Source organism: Pipistrellus kuhlii, unplaced genomic scaffold, assembly GCF_014108245.1.
Source record: "Pipistrellus kuhlii isolate mPipKuh1 unplaced genomic scaffold, mPipKuh1.p scaffold_m20_p_4, whole genome shotgun sequence".
NCBI classification, from domain to species: Eukaryota; Metazoa; Chordata; class Mammalia; order Chiroptera; family Vespertilionidae; genus Pipistrellus; species Pipistrellus kuhlii.
Window position 1 is genome coordinate 5,251,747 of NW_023425540.1, and position 24,303 is coordinate 5,276,049.

Sequence of the window (24,303 nt, forward strand, 5' to 3'; positions counted from 1 at the left end):
GCTGTCATCATTGTTTTCATCATCACCGTCAGCATCATCATCCTGCAGGCACATTAAAGAGGGTTCAATCCCTTCAGCTCTGTGCAGTGTCTGTCCGCTAGGCATGCAGTGATATTTGGGTTAGTAAATAGTATGTTCAGCTGTGATTTTTATTTACATTTACTTTCAGATAACTATAAGAAACGGTCCCAATAACTCTGTAATAAACTTTGTAAGTATAAAACGAAAAGCCAGGGGCTGTGGTGATCTTTAGTTGCTCTGAGCTTACTAAGGCAGTCTGGAAAATATCTTCTACTGATATTTTATTTCTCTCTCTCTCTAATCTTTTCTCTTTTCAAAAAATATATTGTCATTTATTTCAGAGAGGAAGGGAAAGGGAGAGAGAGAATCATTGATTGGTTGCCCCCGGATTAAGCCCACAACCCAGGTATGTGCCTTGACCCAGGAATTAAACCGTGATCTCCTGATTTGTGTGTTGATACTCAGCCACTGATCCACACTAGGTGGGTACCTTATCTCTCTCTTTTTTTTTTTTTTTGTCTGTTATTAAAGCAATTGGATATTATTAAAAGCTTTTTGAAACATTTTTTCCCCCAGAGTAAAGAAAACCATAATCAGGTGACATTAATATTTTACATGCAGATGGATATATATCATTTTCTGGATGATAAAGTGAAATATATGTATTTTTAGTCCTCACCCGAGGATATTTTTTCCATTGATGTTTTTAAGGAGAGCAGAGGGGAGTGGGGGGAGAGAAACATTGATGTGAGAGAAACTGGTTGCCTCCTGTTTGCATCCCTACCAGGGCAAGAGATCAAATTTGCAACCAAGGTACGTGCACTTGAACAGGAATTAAACATGAGATCCTTCAGCCCCTGGGCCAGCACTAACCATTGAGCAAACCTGTCAGGGCTAAAGTGAAATATTCTTGACAAAAATGTTCTCATCTAAATTCAGACGAGATCTTAACACTTGGCTTTTTTCTCAAACAGGTTCACCCTAAATTCCACTACAAACAGGCTCATGGCCCGGGTACAGACACTTCTTGCGTGGCTTTTTCCTATGACGGTAATGTCCTCGCCTCTCGGGGAGGTAGGTTAAAAACTTCCTTTTTGATGTGTTTCTATATATAAAACAATCATATTTGACTCCAACAAATGTTGCACTAATATTGTGGCACTTAGTAAAGCTAGTTTTGGCTAATGCACCTTTGCCAGATTGATTGTTTTCATTAAAATGCATGCCCATCCTGGCAATATTATTTTATTTAAAGGTATCAAGTAACATTTAGAAAATATGTACTTTTGTGCTAAGTTTTTATTTTAGCTTCAAATTCCATATGAGTTTGAAGCCTCCAAGAATGACTCTGCCTCTGCCTTATGGAATTTGGTAGATGGTGTTCTACATTTTTATATCATTTTATAATTCTGGGTCTGGTATTTCAAGATCTTTATTTGCTGACCATTAATCCCCCGTTGAACCAGCACAGGTCCTTTTACCTTTAGGAATTCCATTTAGATTCCCTTTTCTTCAAAGAAGCCCACTCAATTCAGTTAAAAAAGAAAGGTTGGATACCTGCATATTATTTTTTAATAGTTACACAATTCTTCATGGTCATGTTATATTCAACTACTACACTCATGTGGTTGAATAGAGGTTGTTTCTAATTTTTTTGCTAAATCTTTCTCACAAGGATAAGCTGTGTGTTGACAGACAGAAATAAGAGAATAATGAGGGCAGCTTATCAGCAAAGCATTGTGGGGAAGTATAGGACACGACCTAGGGCCATTTGTGGGAGAGAAAAGAAACAGCAGGGGAAGTAGGCTGGAGCCATGCTGCAGATGCCCTAACATGCGACGCGAAGGAGTTAGTCTTTGTTCTGTGGGCCAGATGAATCTAGCAGCACTACATGCGGACATTCACTTACTCACTCAGCTACTATATATTGAACGACTGCTCTGAGCTAGCGTTATGCTGGGCGATGGCTATAAACTGTGACCATCATGCACAGGGCTCCTTCCCTGAGAGAGTTTACCGCCTGGTGTGGGGGCGGGGGAAGTGAGGAGGCGATGAGACCTGCTCAGCTCTCCCCCAGTTTAACCAGGCCAGGAATTCCATTCAGAGTCCCTTTCCTTCAAAGAAGCTTTATCCATTACATCGCTCACATAACTAAACCAAATAAAAAAAACACATGTGCCTGTGTTTGCTATTTATGGTACACATGGCGAAGGTGGATATGTGCTAGTATAAATTATGTATTTTGGTCCATCTATTCTAAACTGCCACTTGAGTCCTAAGATAACTCTTAAGACTGTATATACTCTTTACTTATAAACAGTGGTCCTTCCCCATGAGGGTTTCTGAATCCTTGGGAAGAGTTTTTAAATGAAATCCTCACACTCACTCTTGCCTCTTTAGCGTCCTATACCCAGATCTCCAAGGCAGAGCGGGGAGGAAAGAGGGAATGAATGAGAAGGGAGCATAGTGTGAAAATTCTTTTTTGCACAATTCACTTTCTCGTCAGGCAGGCCAGCCTCCACCTAGTCGATAATCACTCCCTTAGAAGCGTAGGACGGATTCCATTTCAGTCAGTCCTTTTGCTGATCATTCTTACCACCCCCTTCCATCCTGTAGTAGCTATTGGGTAACGAGCAGTTGTCGACACAGCATGTATGCTGTATTCCATCATTTCCCTTCCTGGGTGTCCAGAAAATGGCAAATGGAAGTCTATTCAGCGTAGTCCCCAGGGTGTTGTAAGTGCTCCTACTAGCTCCAGAACCTGCCAGGTTAGCTCAACTGTTTAATGGAGGTTCATGTGTTCTTACTGATTAAAATTCACGAGGAAGAATGTGTAACCTTTTTTAAAGACTGAAGCAAGAAGGTGAGTCTTGCCAAGTTCCTCCAATGCAAGCGGGTCCCAGGCCGGCCTGCTGAGGATTAGCACACCTGCCTAAGTTGGGTCTCAGAGGAAGGGTCGCTGGGGAGTGGGGATTTTTACTGAACTCTCCACTCACCTCGCTTGCACCTGATCCTGATTCCGTATTGGACCCGAGGGTGGAAGCAGGTCTCAGCTGTGGACACACGGGAGAAAGAACAGCAGAGACGTTACTTATATGGGTCTTGGCTTTCATTATGGTGGGGGATTAGTTAGTAGCCCTATAGAAATATAAAAAAGTGGTTCTTAAAAGAATGTTCATGATACTTTAAATAGCTTGGGGCAGTCGTACTCCCCAGCACAGCCAAGAATGATAGCCTCAGGTCCATTTGGGCTGGAGGGCAGGGGGTCCCCGGGCTCGCCCTCATTGATGTTAATGGATAGCTTCACACACACACTCCAGGGAGAAAGAATCTGATGTGAGTTGAGCTATTTTCAGTCCTGATGGTTGTTAAACTGATATCCTCCGAAGAAGTCAGGTTATGCTCAAGTCTACCACAGGGAACTACCATCTGCTCTAAAATCACTCCTTAGAGTGGATTCTCCAGGGCTCCTTCTTCTACAGATGCTGCAGCCATCTGGAAAGGAATTTGTGACGGCCAGTGCATTATCATATATCTTCTACCGTTCTCGCAACTACCACTTTCCGCTCCCTGAACAGTGAGAAAAGGAAAACATACCTATGGGCCTCTCCTTCCTCCTCCCCCCCCCCCCCCCCCCCTCTGATGGCTGTGCACTAAGTTTAGCTCACTCTATGCTGGGAACTAGTTCTTTTTTGTACAATTCACTCCGTCCTTTTCTCACTTCTTATTCGTCTACCAGGTGATGATACATTAAAATTATGGGACATCCGACAGTTTAATAAGCCACTTTTTTCAGCCTCGGGTCTTCCCACCATGTTTCCAATGTAAGTAGCATATTCTTAATATTTGATAAGCATAAGAGAATAGAAAAGAAATTATTCACCGCTGTGTTAATTTATATCATATGTCTTTTAGATCTTCTAGAAAAGAGATTTGGAGAGTGATTGAGATAGATGTTTTAAAAAATGCATTTTATTTTTCTTTTTCATTTTGCACATTCTTCAGACTGTAAAACCTTGTTTGAGGTTGCAATGATGTTTGTTCAACTGTTTGTGTGTGTGTATATATATATGATGCATGCATAGGTCTTGGGGTAGCAAAAATATTTCAAGGGATTGAATTGTTCTCTTAATATTGTATAAATGACAGGGTAGGCCTACATTTTTGTTGTCTTTTAACAATTTGAATGCTTTATCATCAAAGCGAATTTTTATAGTTAGTAAGCATTATTAGATACCATTTTCTTTTTTATACATATATTTTTATTGGTTTCAAAGAGGAAGGGAGAGGGAGAGAGAGATAGAAACATCAGTGATGAGAGAGAATCATTGATTGGTTGCCTCTTGCATGCCCTCAATTGGGGATCGGAGCCTGCAACCCAAGCATGTGTCCTGGCCAGGAATCCAACCGTGACTTCCTGGATCATAGGTTGATGCTCAACCACTGAGCCACACCCGGTCAGGCCGTTTCTTATCATTAAGGTGGATTTGTTCAGACTATCTTGCTGTGGGTAGCTGAACACTGTTATCTCTATCTTACTAAGTTGACAAGTGAGGCGTTTAAAGATTTTTTTTTCTCAGGCAATTGAGTTGGAATTTGACCCCCATGCCCTATAGTTGGTGCCTAAACAAAATTTCCAATTTTGGTAGAAATAAAATTTCACGTTTATATTAAATAATGATCAGCATGGAGACACGGAGGTAAGGGGAGCATCAGGTGCAGGATGCTGTGTGACAACTAACTCTAACATGGTCTGTTTCCCACGGCATTTACTTGTTAAGACAAACAGATGGACAAACGTGGATTAATAGCTGATGAGGTTTTTTGGAGCTATTATGCCTGCTACAAGTAACACTAACTACATAACTTGTTTGGATTATGACTTAGACTATTCCCAGTCATTGGGCAGACCTCTAATAATAAGAGCAATCCTATATAATAAAAGGGTAATATGCAAATTGACTAAATGGTGGAATGACTGGCTATTATGACTCGCACTGACCACCAGGGGGCAGGTACTCAACGCAGGAGCTGCCTACTGATGGTCAGTGTACTCCTACAGGGGGTGTGCTGCTTAGCCACAGCTGGGCTGATGGCTGGCGAGTGCAGTGGTGGTGGCAGGAGCCTCTCCCATCTCCAAAGCAGTGCTAAGGATATCCTACTGATGGGCCTAAGCCATCAGTTGGACATCCCCCAATGGCTCCTGGCTGCTAAAGGGCGCAGGCTGGGCTGAGGGGGGATTCCCTCCCCATCCAGTGCACGAATGCTATGCACTATGCACTTTGAATCATATCACTAATTAGGTTCCAATTGTGCAGCCTGCTCCTCATTTCATGGGACTTGACTCCACAAACTCAAAATATTGGTGTGGTGGTGGTGGTGAAAAATACTCCAAAACTGGCCAAAGTACTCACTGTTTAGACATTAGTCATACCATGTCTGTTTGTGTACAGATACTGTCGATGTCTACATGGAGTTTTTCTTAGACTCTTTACATTAAAAATATTCTGATGTGTCAAAGTTCAAAGCACAGATTCTGGAATCTGACAGCCTAAGTTTGAATCCCACCTGCACCACTTACTTTTGTATTCTTGGACAAGGTTTATTTAATCTCCTCCTGCCTTAGTTTCCTTATCAGTAAAATGGGGATAATAATAGCTACCTCATAGGATTCTTGTGATGATTAAGTGAATTAAGTGCTTGACTTGTTGTAAGTCCTATTTGTCACTCTTATTACCGTGATCTTGCTTATATTTTATTTAATTCACACATTATTACTGCACTATTGTGAAGTCATAAGCTTATACTTACACACTCTTTTTGTCTGTAGGACTGACTGCTGTTTCAGTCCAGATGATAAACTCATAGTAACCGGCACATCTGTTCAAAGGGGACGTGGCAGCGGCAAACTCGTTTTCTTTGAGCGCAGGACTTTCCAGAGGGTGTATGAAATAGACATCACGGATGCGGTATGTAGATTCTCTCTTCCCCAGCCTTGAGAATGAAGTGAAATTTGCCTGTGAGCTGTCTTTTGTTTTGTATTCTTAAATAGAACATGAGTCCTGGCCCCTTAGAGTGCAATGGTAGCTACTTTTTTTCTCTCATCACAATGAATTTAATTTCTGTTTAGTTATTTGGAAGTTTAAGACATTTCAGATTTAACTTATACATCTCACAAAACCCCTTTAGTTTTCTTTACAGATTAATATGAGCACCACAATATCAGCATTCATTCATTCATGTCCTGCGAATGAACATGATATAATCTATAATACTTAAAGCATAATATGCTAATTAGACTAGAGGTCCTTCTGAACGACCTTCCAGACGACTTTTTGGATGAATCGGGGGCTGCGAGGGAAGCTTGGGTCCTGGGTGCCTGAGGGAGGCCGGTGTCGGCAGCAGAGAGAAGGGAGGGTTACTCTTGCATGAATTTCATGCATTGGGCCTCTTATAATATAATAATAGTGAAGATTCTCAGGTTCTTTAGTAAAATCCTATATCTTCAATAGTGCTCTGATGTAGGTTTCTTCAGTTGTTTTAGCTCTTTATAAACATTTGAGACATATTAAGCACTTAAGTGATTCAGACAATTGAACAACTGTTTTTAAATCACCAGTAAAGAGCTTCTGTCTCTAATATTCTAGCATTACTTTGGAGTCTTAATTGTAGGCCTACATTTGAAACCATGGTACAGTTAGACAATATAGAAATAACAATGAGACCGATTCTAGATGAGTACTTAAGTTTTATAGATCTAATCTCATGACATCATTTGAAGTGTGCCAGCACTAATAATACTTTTTTTGGGTGCATCCAAGAGCCAACTAAAACAGTAGAATCAAAGAAAAACACTCTTGATTCCATCAACTTTAATCTCAAGAAATAAAATTATTATAATTGAGTTGTTCTGTTATGCCTCTCAGTGACTGCGCATTTCAGTCTTATTCACGGTGGTGTGTGTTTAAATTGTAAGTTAAGTGGAAATGTAATAAATCAAGGGGTGCAGGAGTATGATCACATCGTTAAAGGCGTGCTGGGTTTCCGTAGTGCACAGAACATGCTGTTTGCTGTGTATTCCAAGTCGCTTTTCTGGATAGATCTTTCTCGCCACAGCGCTTACCCCCACCTCATCTGTTGTATATGTGTTTGCTTTTGTGTATCTCGTGCCACCAGGATGTATAAGCCCAGGAGGGCACAAACTTTGTCAGTGTTGTTCATTGTGACATCCTCAGTGCTTAGAAGAGTGTCTGGTATACAGTGAATGGGTGAAAGATATACAGTTGGCCCTCCGTAAACAGGAGTTTGGGAACTGTGGATTCAACCAAGCCTGGGTTGAAAATATTCTAAAAAATTGCAGGAACTTGATCCCTAAACATTTCAGTATAGCAACTATTTACATAGCATTTACATTGTATTAGGTTTTACAAGTAACCTAGAGATGGTTTAACATATAGGGGAGGGTGTGCAAATACTATGTCATTTTATGCAAGGGACTTGAGCATCTGCGGATGTTGGTGTGGGGGCAGGGGTCCTGGAACCAATCCCTTCCACCCCTGGAAGGATTACTATATTTGGGAGTGCAGGTGAGTAATGTAAACTGTGGGGTGCAGGTGTCTTTGGAGAGCGAGGCAGGAGAGACGTATTGAGAGATGAAAAAGCAAACTGACCTTAGACATAACAAGATGGTGACATTGTGTTTGGCTTTTATTTATGTTTTTAAAGCTAAGGAATGCCACTAGGTGTTAAAACAGTTCTACAGTTTTAAAACAGTTAATTTTTACTGAAGTGTTATATTTGTAATATTCTATATTAATTTATATGTGAATGCTGAAGTTTGTAACTTGGGAGACTGGATCAGTGTTCTGAGAAATTAAAAAAAGAAAAGGAAGAAAGCAGGTTTTTGAAGAAAGACAGTGAGTTCTGTTGTGGGCATGTTGAACCGGAAGTATTATACCTGGGATGTCTGGGTAGATGGGTAGGTGAGTTTGGTGCTTCAGAGAAAGGAGACAGTTTTGGGAGAAGCATTTATAATTCATAGTTAAAATGTTGGTTGCGGCCTGGCTGGTGTGGCTCAGTAGTTGGGTGTCGACCTATGAACCAGGAGGTCACGATTTTATTCCCTGTCAGGGCACATGCTCGGTTGCAGGCTCCATCCCCAGTGTGAGGCGTGCATTTATGTTTCTATCCCCCTCTCCTTCTCCCTTCTTCTCTGAAATCAATAAAAATGTATTTTCAAAAAATGCTGTTTGCTGATGAGTTAGATTAAGGAAAGGGCACAAAGGAGAGAGAAAGTGAGCCTTAAGAAGCCAGAGCATTGAAGGGATCAGCAGATGAAGAGAAGCAAACAAAGGAGCTGCATCAGAAGCAACTAGACTATCTACTGAATTACCTGAGAAAAGCCACAGGCAGATTTGGAGATCCATTTTAATAGATGGGTGAGAGACAACTTCAAACAGGGCAAACAGCACACACAGCCTTTCAAATCACTGATTTAGGATTTGTTTGTCTCTTTATTGTTGTTAACATCAGACAACATTGTTTTCTGTTTATATAGTAGAATGGTATGTTAAAGAGACTTTAAACTGTCTCTTTGATCTGTTTTCTCAAGTTTTAAGTCTTCTTGGAATGAAAGAAAATAAACAAATGCCTTTTTTGAGATGGATAAGGAGTGGACACTTCAGCGGTGTGCTTGATGGCTGGGCACAGGCAGTGGTGGCCTTGGGTTTGTCCTAGATGTAGCCATTTACTGCAGCAATAAGTGTGATTGATTGTGCTAGTATTCTTTGCTCACCCTCTTCTAAGCAAAATAAACTCCTAGATAGTTACTAGGTATGTTCTAGAATGCTAAGCTCAACATGTATATGGAGGCAAACATTGTTTTTAGTCAGGAGGTATTAGAATCTACATAATTAGTTTCCTAATAACTAATAACTGTCCTACAATCTTCACAATAAATAGCTGTAAAAAATATAACAATTATACTTCCTATATTTGTTTTTGAAACAAACTTAGAAGAAAACTGGTTGTAATCTTGCTATCTGCATTGTCATAGGCCCTGAAATTCCACCCCCCCTCTCTGTTCAATGTTGAGATTCTCAACTCTCTTCACTAAGAGATGGCAAATGTTTAACATTTATTTTATTTTTACTGTATGCTATTTATATACATTTTATAATTCTGCTGTAATTCTTTTTAGATGTTTTCATTGTGTTTCCCTAAGTGAAAGGAAACACATGCGTATTCTTCACATATCTCATTCTTTGTGATTTGGTGGTGTGATTAGCCTCTATCTATGATGAATTCCAGAATATAACTTGAATCTTGAGTTTACACCCTCACTGTTGTTTTTGTGGAAGACAGGACAGACTTTTTTTTTTTTTTTTATTGTGTAAAAGGCTTTTATTACCTTAGTAGAGGCCGGATGCATGAAGGAAGGCCTTCCTTCCCCCTGCTGGCTGTCTTCTCTTTGGCACCCGGGACCTGGGCTTCCCTTGCAGCTCAGGCTTTGTTTGGAAGGTCATTAGAAGGATGTCTAGTCTAATTAGCATATTATGCATTTATTATTATAGATGTTCTGTGATAAAAGTATAGGAGTGAAAGAATGGACAAAATATAATTTGGCCCTAGCTAGTTTAGCTCAGTGGATAGAGTGTCAGCCTGTGAACCAAAGGCTCCCAGCTTCGATTTCGGTTAAGGGCACATGCCTGGGCTGCAGGCTCAGTCCAACCTGCAGGAGGCAGCCAATCAATGATTGCCTCTCAACATCGATGTTTCTATCTCTCTCTTCCTCTCTGAAATCAGTAAGAATATATTAAAAAACAAAAACAAAATATAATTTGAAGATGATGATTCAATTAAAAAAATTATTTAGAAGAAACATGGAAAATTTTCAACCTTTTCAAAATTCCAGTTCTCTTAGAGAATGCTTTAAATAACATCATAAACTATTATTAGGTTAGTAATTTTTTTTTTATCAAACTAATTTATTGTAGAGTGACTAATAGAATTTCCTTTTCAGCTGCTATAATTTAAGGGACGTAGTTTATGCAATTGTATGAGCATATTACCATTTATATACTTAACCCAGGCATAGTGACATAACGTTGTTTTGACCTGGTGTTATTTAAGATGGTGGCCTCTTTATCTCAGTTGCTTTTGGCAATAATCTGAGAATGCTGGTAGGCATTTCCTTGGGCACAGAGAAGAAAGGTGGAGAGGAAAAGCCAGAAATGTCACACCTGATCCTGACTTCTGATTTGTTTGTTTGCTTAAGTACTTTTGGGGGGGGGGACCCCTGTTTCTGTGAACACTGACTAAACAAAATGAGGAAAAGAAAGAAAAAAACTAAACCTCTATGTTTAAAACAGCTATAGCATCTTAAACAACTGATGCAGCTGAAAGGAAGGAAAGAGGGGGGGAATTTGCTGTATTTTCAACTACTCTGCCTTTAGCATTTCCAAGTTGATTGAGAATCCTAGTGCCAACATAAGAAATATAATATAAAGGTCTTTTAAGGAAGAAAAAAATTCATTTGTGATTACCTAAAAAATATTTGATTATCTTGAGGAACACTTTTTAAACCACCAAAGAGAATAGATAGCAAAGAACAAGGATATATTAGATAGTTGCCTCTTTTTACTTTCCAGAATCTCTCTTTCCTATGAGATACGATATCTAGATTATGCAATGCCCTTTGTGTTCTTTAAAACAACCACTCAGAATGTCAAGTACTAGGTATCTTCTTCTATCAGTTTGAAATCTTACTAATTTTTTTCACGGACCTACCTCTACAGTTAGAGAAAGTATATATTCTGGATCTGTCTTCCTGCAACTTTATCAGTTATTTTTGTCTTCATCAGATGGAGGAAAGTGAAATAAAATGATGTTGTTGTTAATGGTTACTCTGGCCCTTCCCTAAAAGATAGGGAGAACTAGATGTTTTTCCATCGGATTTATTTATTTATTTATTTACTTACTTAATTACTAACTATAAGCTGTATTCATGCTCCATATTATTATGGGCATTGTATGGAAAATAGATAATTATTGTTAAATTATGTTAACTAAGTCACAGTTTATATATTTACCAGAAGGAGGGAAAAGTTATAAAGATCCATATGTCTGATTATACAGATAGCCTACTACATATGTTGAGGAGAAAGTGAGGTCCATATTGTATAAAAAATGATTTATTTGAAAAAAAATGTCTGTGAAGATATAAACTGTCTTCTTCTTTATTTAATTAGGTAAAGTTCTGAAGAGAACTCGAGTTTGCATTATTTTTTCTCACCTTATAAGATCTAATTCTTCATAGATACATTTCAATGAGGACTATCAGATTAGCTTTTTGTATTTTAATTGCATTTTTCTGGTTATAAAAACAGTACATATTAAGTCTAAGAAGTTGACAACGAATGTAGAAAACATCATTAAGGAAGTACATATCATATATAATCACATCACTCATAGAATAGTACCAGATGTTAATACACACACAATTTTCTTGATGTCGAAGAAATTGTGTATTAACATATAATAAAATGGCATACCATATAAAGTGAAAATATCACCACTTTTATTTCACATAAAGAGTTTTTGTGTTCTTATTAGGAGAGAATATTGATATTTTAAAACCAGAGAGATTGAAGAGGAAACGTAAATGGGTAAAAATATAACAGGGCCATTAAGTAATAGTCCCTCCCTGAAACTAGCTACTTAACTTGATTTATAAGTGTAAGGAGCGTGCTGACCATTCAGACTACAGTCATCTCCCGTTATTTGTGCATATGTAGGAGAACAGAAAGGCCATTCAGAATTGGCTTTGGAGTGTATCTTTGTTCTTACATTTGGATATAGAAATAACTAACCTGAAAATTGACCTCAAACAAATGAATGAAGCTGTGCCTGGAAAGCTTGTCTCTGAGGACGTAAGGAGCCCACCTGTTCTTCCGTTGGTACTGGGACTAGGCTAATGTCTGTCTTCCTGACACAGTTCCAGGCCAGGCAGAGCCGCTCCTCTTGGAAAGTTTTCTAGAAGTGAGTGAAGGTCCTTGCACAGTCAGATTACAAAGGACTGCTACACAGAGGGAACTTGCACTTTCGGTGGCACAAATGCCAACTGGAAATAAACCTGAAAGAAAGACTGTATTTGGCATTTCTCTGCTTCCTGAAGTGCAGTGAAACCTTCTTAATGGGTAGCACACGGGGATGGAAAAAATAGGCTTTGAGTTAACTAGCTTTCCATTATCTGATTTTTATTAAAGAGCAATCAGGCAACTGGTTGACCAGGGATAGCAGTTGCTTTGAATTATGTACTATTTTGAATAAAGAGATATCAGCTGGATGAAATTTTATTGTAATCCACTTTCTTGGGAAGATTAAATAGTGCACATTCTAGATAGATCCTGATGAACATGTGTGTAATAAAATAGGTGTTTTCCCCAGTGAAGCGGTAAGACAGTGCATCATAGATATAAGGAGCTTTTGCTCACTGAGAACTGAGAGGCAGGGCATATGAGCACTGGCTGTACCCTCAGGTCCCGAGGCGTATGACTATTTGATAGGCAACCTGGGAGTAAGTAGGTGATGGTGGCTTGTAAGTGGAAATCCGCCCATACAGCAGTTACATGGTTATTTCTCTAGCACAGCCCTTTGCCGGGTCCAGAGCTAGCTTCCAGCATGGCTGCTAGGACAGTGTTTACGGTAAAAAAGCATGGCGATTTTTGTTCTGCACCGGTATTTTCTTTCATCACCGAAGCAGAGAGGTTCCAATTGGCTAAATGAAGAACAATATTGCATTTTTGCTGCTTTCGTGATTTGGGTTCCTGAGCCCTTTCTTGGGGTTTCCTGAAGCGAGCAGAGCTCAGAGGAGTCCAGCTGGCCACCCTGCTGACCAAGCTTCGCGGTGCCCAGGGGCTGGCTGGCTGCAGGGCAGCTTGATGACGTCACTCCTCGGGCCTTGTTGCCCCTACAGGTGTGATGGATGTCCCAGGGCATAGTGTTCAGGATTTGAAGAATACACTCACTGCCCATGTGCAGGCACATGAGAGCAGAGAGAAGAGAAACCCTCCATTTCATGGTGCCTTACTGTTAATACCTTCCTTATGAAGTCTTAAACTGTTTCATTGAGGGGAAAATGACAGGACTAGTTTAATGCTATTCCTTCTTATTGTTTTAAAAATTCACACAGTACAATTGACCTCTTTTTACAGTGTACAGTTCTGTGCCTTTTATACAAGTAGAGGCTCAAAGCCCCATCCACACAGTCAGGACAGAGTGTTCCTTCAATTCCACACACGCACGCCTCTTTCTGCTCCCCTTCTAGTCACAGTCTCACCCGTGTCCTCCCCCCCCCCTCCCCCCCCCCCCGCCCCACTCCCACCTCGGCACTCACTGATCTGTTCTCCATCCCTGTCGGGTTGCCTTCTCAGGAGCATCGTGTAAGTGCCCTCATACAGGACGTAACCTCCTCAGACCGCCTCTGTCTGCCGAATGAATGCCTTTGAGGCCCATCCAGGCCATTTCTGTGAATCAGTAGTTTCCTACAGCCCATTGCTGATAGTTTCCCACATAGAGCCGTTTGTTTATCTTATTTCCAGTTTTTGGAGATTATGGATAGAGCTGCTATAAGCATATATATATTCATAGGTTTCATAAACACCTAAGAGTAGGCTGGCTGGTCATATGGCAAGTGCATGTTTATTTTTATAGGAATATGCCAGGCCGTCTTCTCACATTCTCACCCACAGTGCATGCATTTTCCACTTTTTTCTGCATCCTCACCTGCAATTCATATTGTTGTTGGCATTTGAACTTTATATGTTCCAATATGTGCGGTGCAGGATCTTTTCATGGTTATAATTTGCATTTTCTTAATGGCTCATGATGCTGAATATCTTCATGTATTCATTTTCCATTTTTATGTCTTGTTTGGTAAAGTAGCTATTCTGATTTTTGACCATTTTAAAATCAGGTTATATGTTTTCTTATTATTAAGTTTTGAGAGCCTTTATATGTTCTATGTACCAACATTTTTTTTTTTTTTGCCAAATATATGATTGAAACATATGTTCTCCCACTCTGTTGCTTGTTTTTTTAAAACTTTTTCTTAATAGTGTATTTTATAAAGCAGAAGATTTTAATTTTGATAAAGTCTTATTTATCAGCTTTTTTATTTTATCGAATGTACTTGGTGTTGCATCTAAGAACTCCTTGATAGACCCAGGCCACACAGATTTTCCTTGTTTTCTTCTAAAAGTTTTATGTTTTACACTTAGCTGTGGTCCATTGTGAGCTAATTTTTGTGTAACAGAGTGAGATACAGCTGAGGCAGGGCCAGGATGAGATCAGGTCCAAGAACAAAATTTAAGAAGGTGCCAAAAATACCAGTAATTAAGATAAAGGACCTTGTAGCAGTGCTGTGCCAAGCTGCATTAAGGCCTGAGACAAAAGCAAAAAATCAGTTGATCCGGTCTTGTCTTTATTTAAAATTGTGAAGTTTTGTTCATCACAAATTTTGGGGGTGTGAGGTGTGGAGCACCAGAGTGGGGGAAATGGTTAACTCACCGCTGCTTAGTGGTACTGTGAATTCGGGACGAATTCCCCAAGCTACCTGCTACTGTTATTTTCTCAGAGCCCTCCAGGAGGTTCTCCATGCCTCTTGTCCAGGTGTTACACCTGCCCTCAGAGGGAGAGCCTGCTCGGAATGCGTTTCCTCTGGTCACCCAGAGCCCGGGGGTTTACGGCAGGGATGGAAAACTTACGGTGAGATGGTACACATGGCAGCAGTGTACCCAGGAGGCCCCTTACGGGTGCTGCACCTTTGCAGGGACGTTTGTGGTGCTGGGAGTAGGATGAGGTCACTGATCCCGGAGTGAGTCTCCTCTCTCACCTGGAGGTGTGTTCTCTTGACATCTTTCCGTTGCAGGCAATGCTGCTGGCTGTTGCTTAATTAGCGGCCGCATGGCGTCAGCCCTGCTTCGCTCAGTTTCTCAATTCTTGCCTACCTGAGAACTGCGGCCTACCTCTCTGACATGAAAATTAGACTTACTGTTGTTTTTTTAAAATTATTATTGTTGACAGTATTATAGATGTTTCCCAATCTCCCCCCCCCCTTCCCCGCTTTACTCCCCACTCCCTAGGCCCTACCCCCTTTACTACCCCCCCCCTTTACTCCCCACCCCAAGTCTTTACCACACTATTGTCTGTGTCTACTGGTTATGCTTACTTTAAAATATATATGTCTATTTTATTGATTTCAGAGAAGGGGGGGTGGGGAGAAAGAGAAACATCAGTGATGAGAGAGAATCATCAATTGGCTGCCTCCTTCATGCCCCACCCTGGGGACTGGGCCCACAACCTGGACATGTGCCTGGAATCAAACTTTGACCTCCTGGTTCAACCACTGAGCCACTCCGGTCAGGCTGGTTATGCTTACTTTTAACAGAAAATTTTACCTAAAGAGCTTATTCCTGCTTATGAAAGCCCTTACCCGCAGATCTTTTTCTTCTTTACTTTAGCCTCACATCCTTCGAGTCCGAATCCTTTACTCTAGGCCTCGTGGACTCGGAGAACAGCTGGCCAATTCTCCTGATTCCTTGAGGATTATAAAGTTACTGTTCCGTCTTCTCTTGTCTAAAGGAACCACACTTAGTTCTTGGTATTGTCGTTTTTAACATTTCCTCGTGGGATGTTTTCTCACCTTCTCTTATCTTTGATGCTCTTTTCTCAACCATTTTTGGTTCTAAAGTGACCAAATTAGAGTAAGAGTCCCCTAGGTGCCATTTGGGTGGAAAGGGCATTCTATTTGCAATGCTTAGCACAACCTGTGGCGCATAGTAAGTGTTTGGTGGGAAGGTTTTCGTCAGTGTTGCTTTATCTCTTGTTTTATTTCATTCTAGCGAGTCCTTATTGGTGCCTACAGTAATGGCCTATTCCCTATCACCCGTTCTTGTTTCTGTTTTTTGTTAATAGATTAAAAAATTAATTTGGTATTTCAGAGTATAAATGTTTACTTTTAGATTTGATGAAAGAAGTGCACGTTTTATTTTGTTTGCTTCTTTAAAACTTGAGATGATCCTTTTTCAGTCTTACTAAAAATAGCCCTGTTTCAAGTCCCACGGAGGAAACAAATTTACTGCGGATGCTTAAAATGCTAGTAATTTAAAACTCTAATGAATATAATTTGTTTGGGTTGTTATAATGTTGATGAATGTGATCTGTGCCCTGGTTCTATTTTGTAGAACACACTCTGCTTTGAAGTAAAGATTATTTGTTGGAATTTGTCACTATATTTTATCAAAAGTCTGATCACTGTTCCTTCTTAGAACGAGGACTTTTCATATACTTATCACTTCATTTCTGTTCTCATCACCAGTCTTTTAAAAAAGAAAAACCCCATAAATTGATGTAAACCAGTAGACTTAATTCTGGTGCAGCTATTTTGATTCTCCATCAACATTCTCTTCTTTGAAATCCTGTTTGCTGTCAGAATCCAGTCTTGGAACCCATAGGGAGATGTCTTCTCCTGTACTCACCTGTTTGACCGTGGCCCCGTTTGGGGAGTTACATGGTAGAAGCCCCCCCACTTGACGCCTCAGGCTGCATAAATCACCAAAGGCAGAGCATGAGGACTGGAGGAGGGCTTGTCCAGTTGAGCAGTTTATCCATTTTCTATTGTCTTTTAATCTTGTAACATCCTACCTTAAAAGGCATCTACTACTTCTTGGTGCCAGCAGTTTCTTTCTTTCTTTTTTAATATTTTTTATTGATTTCAGAGAGGAAGGGGGGAGAGAGAGAGAAACATCAGTGATGAGCGAGAATCATTGATTGGCTGCCTCCTTCACACCCTCTACTCAGAATTGAACCCTCAACCCGGACATGTGCCCTGACTGGGAATCAAACCACAACCTCCCAATTCATAGGTCAACGCTCAACCACTGAGCCACACCGGCCAGGTGGTTGCCAGGAGTTTCAAAGAAACGTTTTCTGTTTACTGTTTTGTTTTCATTTCTAGTAGAGAAGCCAGCATTTCCTTTTGGTTAAACAGAAACTGTTTTCCCCTTCTCCGCACAAGAATTTGGTGTTTTACTTGATTGGTATTTGAACTTATCTATATTTCCTTAAATAGACATATTTGACTCCTCTGTAACATATCAAAAAGGAGAGCTTGATTTTGTAGATGTTTGAAGGTGTTCAAACGACACACTGTTCTTTAAATGCGGTATAAACATATATTAATAACACAGTAATAACCAGTGCCCTCGTGCCTGACCCCAGCTCTGTCCCACTGAGCGGTGACCAGGAGAAGACTATGTCTGGTAGAGTTTTCTGTGACACTTTCCCTCTCCCAGCCTGCATCTGATGAATGGTCTTCAGTAATAAGTTCCCCAGCTGTTTCAGCGGAGCTCCGGCCAGAGTTCACTGTTATATATGGTGTGGGGAGGAGAGAGGGCTGTAATTAACTCACCTCCCCGGAGAGTGCTTTTCCCTCTGTGCTGTGACAGGTAAGGCCGTGTCTGTATGAGGAGGGGTTGTGAGACTCCCAAAGAGCTAAATAAAGGAGCATGAGCTGTGAAACATCTCTTTCTATACTCTATTAAGATAAATAGTGCTTTACACATCCTGTATAGCTCATCTTTGGAGATTTAGCTTTTCCTGTATTTTTTTGGTCTTATGTACTTAATGACTTCCAAGCTCTGATCACATATACTCCTCATTTAGTAGCTAGGGGTTGAGTATTATAGTTCTATCCACTTATGCCTTGCTTATTCCTATACACAAGGAATTTGTGGTTCTTGTCTTTATGCCCATCTCTAACTATTGATGAATGAAGAAGGCTAAAGGGCTTGGGTCCCTGTGGATTTGGTTGAGAGAGGGGCTGGGTAGTGCTGCCCAAGCTTCTCCACACCCAGTCCTCAGGGTAGATCATATGTGATGTACACAGATAAGACTGCTCTGTGCATACATGATGTACATGGATAAGACAGCTCTTTGCTGGCAGAGACTTGCCTGAATTCTGGCACCCCAGACCCCTCCTCAGGTCTGGGGCTCCGGGTCCTGGCACACCCACCACCCGTCCCATCCCACGCCCACAGTGGGAAGCTCTCTGTGTGCTGGGATGTGCTTCCAGTAGCGATTCTGAGTGGATCCCTGTGGGGTGGGGCCTCTGGGCTTGTGCTTATGAGACCCACCACCTGTGCCCCTCACCCTGTAGACTCCAGCTTCCAGGCTGGGTTTGCTTCTTGCTCCCAGACTGTCGTTGATAAGAATAATTACCAGATTTTCTTCAGCCATAAGTTGTGCTGTCTTTGACTTTATAAATTCTTTTCAAGGATTGGACCAAACTAAAATTTAGTGTTTTCAATTAGATGAAGAAAATTGTGTTTAATTTTCTTACCCAAGAGACTTTCCATTTTCTCCGAGAACTTTTTCTTGTGATGAAATTCTTTAGGCGAGTTTATTATCAGATGCAGATGTGATTCATTTAGTGCCAAGGACAACTACCAGATTCCAGATTCTGGCTGCTTCAGTGGTTACCTTCATTTCAGAGCATAAGCTATAAGTGGGCTGATTTTAATGCATGCGCTTACTAGGGGCTCAGTGAGAATTAATTTGCTGATTAGACGACAGTTTTCTAAACGCATCACCTGTGCATCTGAACCAGCCTTTCTGGCAGGGGCGGAGCCACGCTTGTCCGTGTTTGGTTTTCTTGGAAGTGCTCTGGCCTTGCCCTTTCACCTTGGCCTTCTGTCTGGTTGATCAGAGGTTAGGAGGGCAGGGAAGGGGAAGACAGAAGATTCCCAGCGAGCAGTGTGTTGCCACAGATGTGGTCCTGTGCTTGGAGTATGAGGAGTGGGGGAGGAAGATGGGACAGGTGCGAGCTCACTGAGAGAGCAGAGCAGAGCAGATAATGTCTGTCTTTGATCTTTCCATTCGAGGGTGGTCTTCGTGGGGCTCAGGTAGGTGCTGAGGAGTCTTGTTTATGAGATCGAAGCTCACGCACAGGTTTGCTTCCTGAACTTCCTGTGCACGCGGCAAGATAACCCAAGTTTGGGAAGAGCAAGGCTTCGGGGGCCAGGACAGAGCCTGGGAAGGTGTATGGAATCCCCACCTCCCCCTTCCACTTCCCCAGCTCTGTGTTTTCATGTGGAAAGCTGTTTTCTTCCTCTGGGAGAGAGAACCTGTGAACATCGGGAGACAGTTCTTTCCCCAGTACTTTTCCGTTTTCATCTGACTCTTATTTGTTTTGGACTCAACATCTCGATCTTTGTTCTTCGCCTTGGGGACCAACACACACGAACAGGACCACGCCGATGTATAGGGCAGTCCTGAGGACGCCCGTGACGGGGGTGGGGGGAGGGCCTGAACAAAGCCCCAGTCTCCCCACAACCTCCCCACAGACAGGTGCGGCTCTTCATTGGAAAACCCTGCGGACGCTTGTTCTCGCTGGGATCCCTGAGCGCGCCTCTCCATCCGTGGACTTACTGACAGAAAGCAAACAGGACAGGCCAGATGCGGCTGGGTTTACAGAGTGGGGCAGCGGCTGGGGAGGCTCAGGAAGTGGGGCTATTCAGCATCAGGCTCAGATGGGACCCCAGGAGGATGCCTCTTCTCGGCGGGCAGTGGGGTGCGCGCTGCTCGGATGCGTGCGTGGCAGACGCCTGGGACGTTCCACAGGCATCGGTTTCTTCCACAGAAACATTAGTGCGCCGGGCAGTGGCAGGCTTTTTCCTTTACGGTTTTAGTAATACCATCTGCCTTTTAATATAAACTTGCTAAGATATCTGCTTCTGGGTTCGGTCGGTTTGGAAAGCATATAAAACCTCCAGCACCCCTCTTCCCGTCTTCTGAAATAGGACTTTGCATAATTAGGTCGTGTGAGGGAACAAGCATCAGACTTGGAAAAACTCTCCTGCTTCCCCCAGCTGCTCTCTGTACAAGGTCGTGACCTTGGGCGAGTTACCCACCCTTCGACAAACCTCTGTTGTTTTCTTGTGAAATGGAAATAAGTTTACTAATTTTGTAGTGGTGTTGTGAGGATTCCGTTACTTTAAATAAGATAAAATTCCAGATACCTAGTAGTTCTCTTCCCACATGTCCTAAAATGTAAGTTTCTTTCTCTCCTTGGCTTCCTTCTCCTCTCCTTATTTGCTTCCACAATTTCACTTAAAGTAAACCCAAAGCCACAGAAGTAAATTATTTGGAATTTTTCATGGCTTTCACTGGTGCTCAGGGCTAACTCGGGAATGCCTGTCGGGCCTTTGGACCCTGCCGTGCTCACACAGCGTCTCCTCTCCCCTGGCCACCCTCTGCCTGTGTCTGCAGGGAAGGAAGCTCTGTGTTGAGCACAGTAAAGTCAGGAACTCCTTCTTGTCATCTTGCTTACGATTTCCAGCTCCAGTTAGCGTCTCCCCATGCCTGCCGCAGAGCTAAGTTCTCTGGGGACAGATTGGGACTATTGTGTGCTGCCAGTTTATAACACGAACGTTACTTTCAGAAAGTAGGCTTTGGTTTGAAAGACAACATTGAATTGTATGCTGAAGGGAAGTTTAGCTTGGGCAGTTAGGGGAAGCCATTAATGGTCCCACATGTTTTCGTCAGATGAACTAGATGAAATGGATAAAATGCTTTATCAATGCAGTTAAGCAAATCGTAAAAGTAGTTGTGAAATATGCAGACTCATTTCAAAATCGAGCTCTTTGCATGATAGTGTCTGCTGCCATCGCAGCTCGAGGTATAACGTGAAGGCTTTCGCTCTGATCCTTGTGGACTCTCTTCTCTGCTCCTCATGCAGACGTGTTCTCCTCACCTGCCGCAGGGCCGGGAGGGCTGGCCGCCTGGATGAGGTCTGACCATCCAGGAGCGCCTGTTCCAGAACAGAGGCCGCAGGCAGTTGGGTGGCTAGGTGGTTGATGGAGGAAACGCGCTCTTTCAAGTAGTCGTAGCTCATCCGTCTTCCGATGGCTCCTCGGCTTCTCGCAGGCACGTGTCCGTTGCTGTGAAGGAAAGCCCGGCACGTCTGTTTGACAAGTCAGCGGCGTGGCAGCCCCGCTCGCCCCCAGCCTCGCGCCGTCCCGGGATTGTTTGGGTTGGCAGGGGGCCAGCTCTGCTCTAAGATGCATTTCCCTGACAGGACAAAGTGCGGGCCGCATTAGCTGCACAGTTCCTGAAGGTTAGCTAAACACGCACAATAAATATTAATAAACAAGAAAGGCCCACCCAACCTTTGACTTTGAATTCTGTTTCTTCATTCCACGTTCTGGAATCGCTGTAGTGTTTGATTAATGACCAGTCTTAGGGTAATTGAGCCTTAAGTATCCCTCGCCTAAGCCTGGCTGCTCAGAGCCCCATTGGCTGCACCGGGGACTCGTGGCCACAGGGATGGATGGGCTCTGAAGGGCTGGTTAGTGCGAGGGCGCTTGTTGGCCTCCTCCCTGTTTCCATGTGGAAGGAGTGTGAGTGCCGGCCAGCGTGTGTGTCTGCGGGCTTCGAGAGGGAGCTGTGAGCAGAAGTGGTGCAGTGTCTAAATGGGCCTCCCCGGAAAGCATTCATGTCCGTCTGCTGGCCTGGGCAGTGGCCTCTCTCTGACCTTTACACCCGTGGCATGGAGGGAGAGTAACAGCAAGCTGCTGCCCCTGCTCACTGCCTGTGTGGCTGGGTGTCTTGGAATTCCCCAGGCCTTAATTTCTCTCATACCAACAGGGGAACCAGCCCTCGTCGGTGGAACAGAGCTGAGGCCACTTTTGTTGTCAGGTGTTGTCAGACATGGATCGGAAGACTTCACTTCCTGTCCAGCTCCTCAGTCTCGGGGAGGATTGGTAGCCATTGAACTACATGCATGCTTTTTTTGCCAGTCAGGCGGGAGCCAGAAGTTTTATAAGAAGGGACTGCAGAGAGTTCCAGATATTCTGTCTTAACAGAAGAGTAGGAGGGTTAGGGATGAGAAATCAAAGATCAAGTCAAGGTATTTCACTATTAGAATGTAATGTACCTAATGTACCTTTCTGCCCTGGTCCTTGTACATTGCTTGGGGCATAAGTTGTTAGTAAACGTTGGATCGAGGTTTCCACTCATTTCCTGTCCCATCCCAGTGGGATCAGTAGGACCAAGCTCGGGTTGTTTGTTCCTGTCAACTTCTATTTCATCGCTTTCCTCTTAATCCTATCCCTGCCATTCTCCACCTGTGCCCTCCCACCTGTGCCCTCCCACTGCAGACCCTCCCACCAGTGCCCTCTCACTGCAGCCCTTCCCACCTGTGCCCTCCCACTGCAGACCCTCCCACCTGTGCCCTCTCACTATTGGCCCTCCCACCTGTGCCCTCTCACTGCAGCCCTTCCCACCTGTTTCCTCTCACTGCAGGCCCTCTCACCTGTGCCCTCCCCCTGCAGACCCTCCTGTGCCCTCCCACTGCAGACCCTCCCACCTGTGCCCTCTCACTGCAGGCCCTCCCACCTGTGCCCTCTCACTGCAGCCCTTCCCACCTGTGCCCTCTCACTGCAGGCCCTCCCACCTGTGCCCTCTCACTGCAGACCCTCCCACCAATGCCTTCTCACTGCAGGCCCTCCCACTGCAGACCCTCCCACCAATGCCCTCTCACTGCAGTCCCTCCCACCTGTGCCCTCCCACCTGTGCCCTCTCACTGCAGACCCTCCCACTGCAGACCCTTCCACCTGTGCCCTCCCACTGCAGACCCTCCCACCTGTGCCCTCTTACTGCAGGCCCTCCCACCTGTGCCCTCTCACTGCAGACCCTCCCACCTGTGCCCTCTCACTGCAGACCCTCCCACCAGTGCCCTGTCACTGCAGCCCTTCCCACCTGTGCCCTCTCACTGCAGGCCCTCCCACTGCAGACCCTCCCACCTGTGCCCTCTCACTGCAGGCCCTCCCACCTGTGCCCTCTCACTGCAGACCCTCCCACCAGTGCCCTGTCACTGCAGCCCTTCCCACCTGTGCCCTCTCACTGCAGGCCCTCCCACTGCAGGCCCTCCCACCTGTGCCCTCCCACTGCAGTCCCTCTCACCTGTGCCCTCCCACCTGTGCCCTCTCACTGCAGACCCTCCCACCTGTGCCCTCTCACTGCAGGCCCTCCCACCTGTGCCCTCTCACTGCAGGCCCTCTCACCTGTGCCCTCCCACCTGTGCCCTCCCACTGCAGACCCTCCCACCTGTGCCCTCTCACTGCAGGCCCTCCCACCTGTGCCCTCCCACTGCAGACCCTCCCACCTGTGCCCTCTCACTGCAGACCCTCCCACCTGTGCCCTCTCACTGCAGACCCTCCCACCAGTGCCCTGTCACTGCAGCCCTTCCCACCTGTGCCCTCTCACTGCAGACCCTCCCACTGCAGACCCTCCCACCTGTGCCCTCCCACTGCAGTCCCTCCCACCTGTGCCCTCCCACTGCAGACCCTCCCACCTGTGCCCTCCCACTGCAGACCCTCCCACCTGTGCCCTCTCACTGCAGACCCTCCCACCTGTGCCCTCCCACTGCAGACCCTCCCACCTGTGCCCTCTCACTGCAGACCCTCCCACCTGTGCCCTCTCACTGCAGACCCTCCCACCTGTGCCCTCCCACTGCAGACCCTCCCACCTGTGCCCTCTCACTGCAGTCCCTCTCACCTATGCCCTCCCCCTGCAGGCCCTCCCTCCTGTGCCCTCCCACTGCAGACGGAAAGTAAAACCAGGTGTGGCTCTCACTGAGAACTCGAGCTGCTCTCTGACCCAGAGCGCCGCTCACTGCCCTCACAGCCTGGACTCAGGGATCAGAGCTTCCACGGCGCCTCCTCTGAACCAGCTTTTCATTTAGGTTCGTGTCTGCGCCTCTGCTTTCCTTCTGCTATCGTCCTCTGGTTTATCTCACAGACAGGGAGGTGTTCTTCAGTGCCTGCAAGTATGTGCTGTCCCTGAAAAAGCTTTATGAGACTTGGAGCCTTGTGCGCCGAAAACAATAACCACCTGGCCCCAGGCTGCTGCCCAGGGACGCACTGAGTGTCCAAGCATTAAACCCCGAGCTCCAGCTGCACCGGAGGCAGCAGGACTGAGTTATGTGATGGGCTTTCCAACATGCCAGCCTCTTGTGGCAGCGGAGGGGAAGCCCAGCGCTGCGGTGTCAGGGCCGTTAGGGAGGGACATCTTCCCATGTTACCAGGTGCCACACACATGTCAGGTGCTGGAATGGAGCTGGACCTCAGGAGTTCCTTAGGTTCAGAAGAAAATGTCCTGAAAGATACAGAGGCAGCCACTAGGTTGATAGTCTGTTTAGTAAACTGGCCAGGGGAGTACCAG

General features: G+C 44.2%; 1 protein-coding gene across 1 annotated transcript in view; it reads left to right on the forward strand.

Moving 5' to 3' along the window:
* Nucleotides 1-24,303, forward strand: part of WDR70 (WD repeat domain 70) — a 163,590-nt gene that overhangs the window by 125,026 nt on the left and 14,261 nt on the right. The window contains exons 12-14 of the mRNA XM_036410445.2: nt 996-1,095; nt 3,761-3,845; nt 5,852-5,990. Of these exons, the coding sequence (XP_036266338.1) occupies nt 996-1,095; nt 3,761-3,845; nt 5,852-5,990 (324 nt within the window). The remainder of the gene's footprint in view (nt 1-995; nt 1,096-3,760; nt 3,846-5,851; nt 5,991-24,303) is intronic.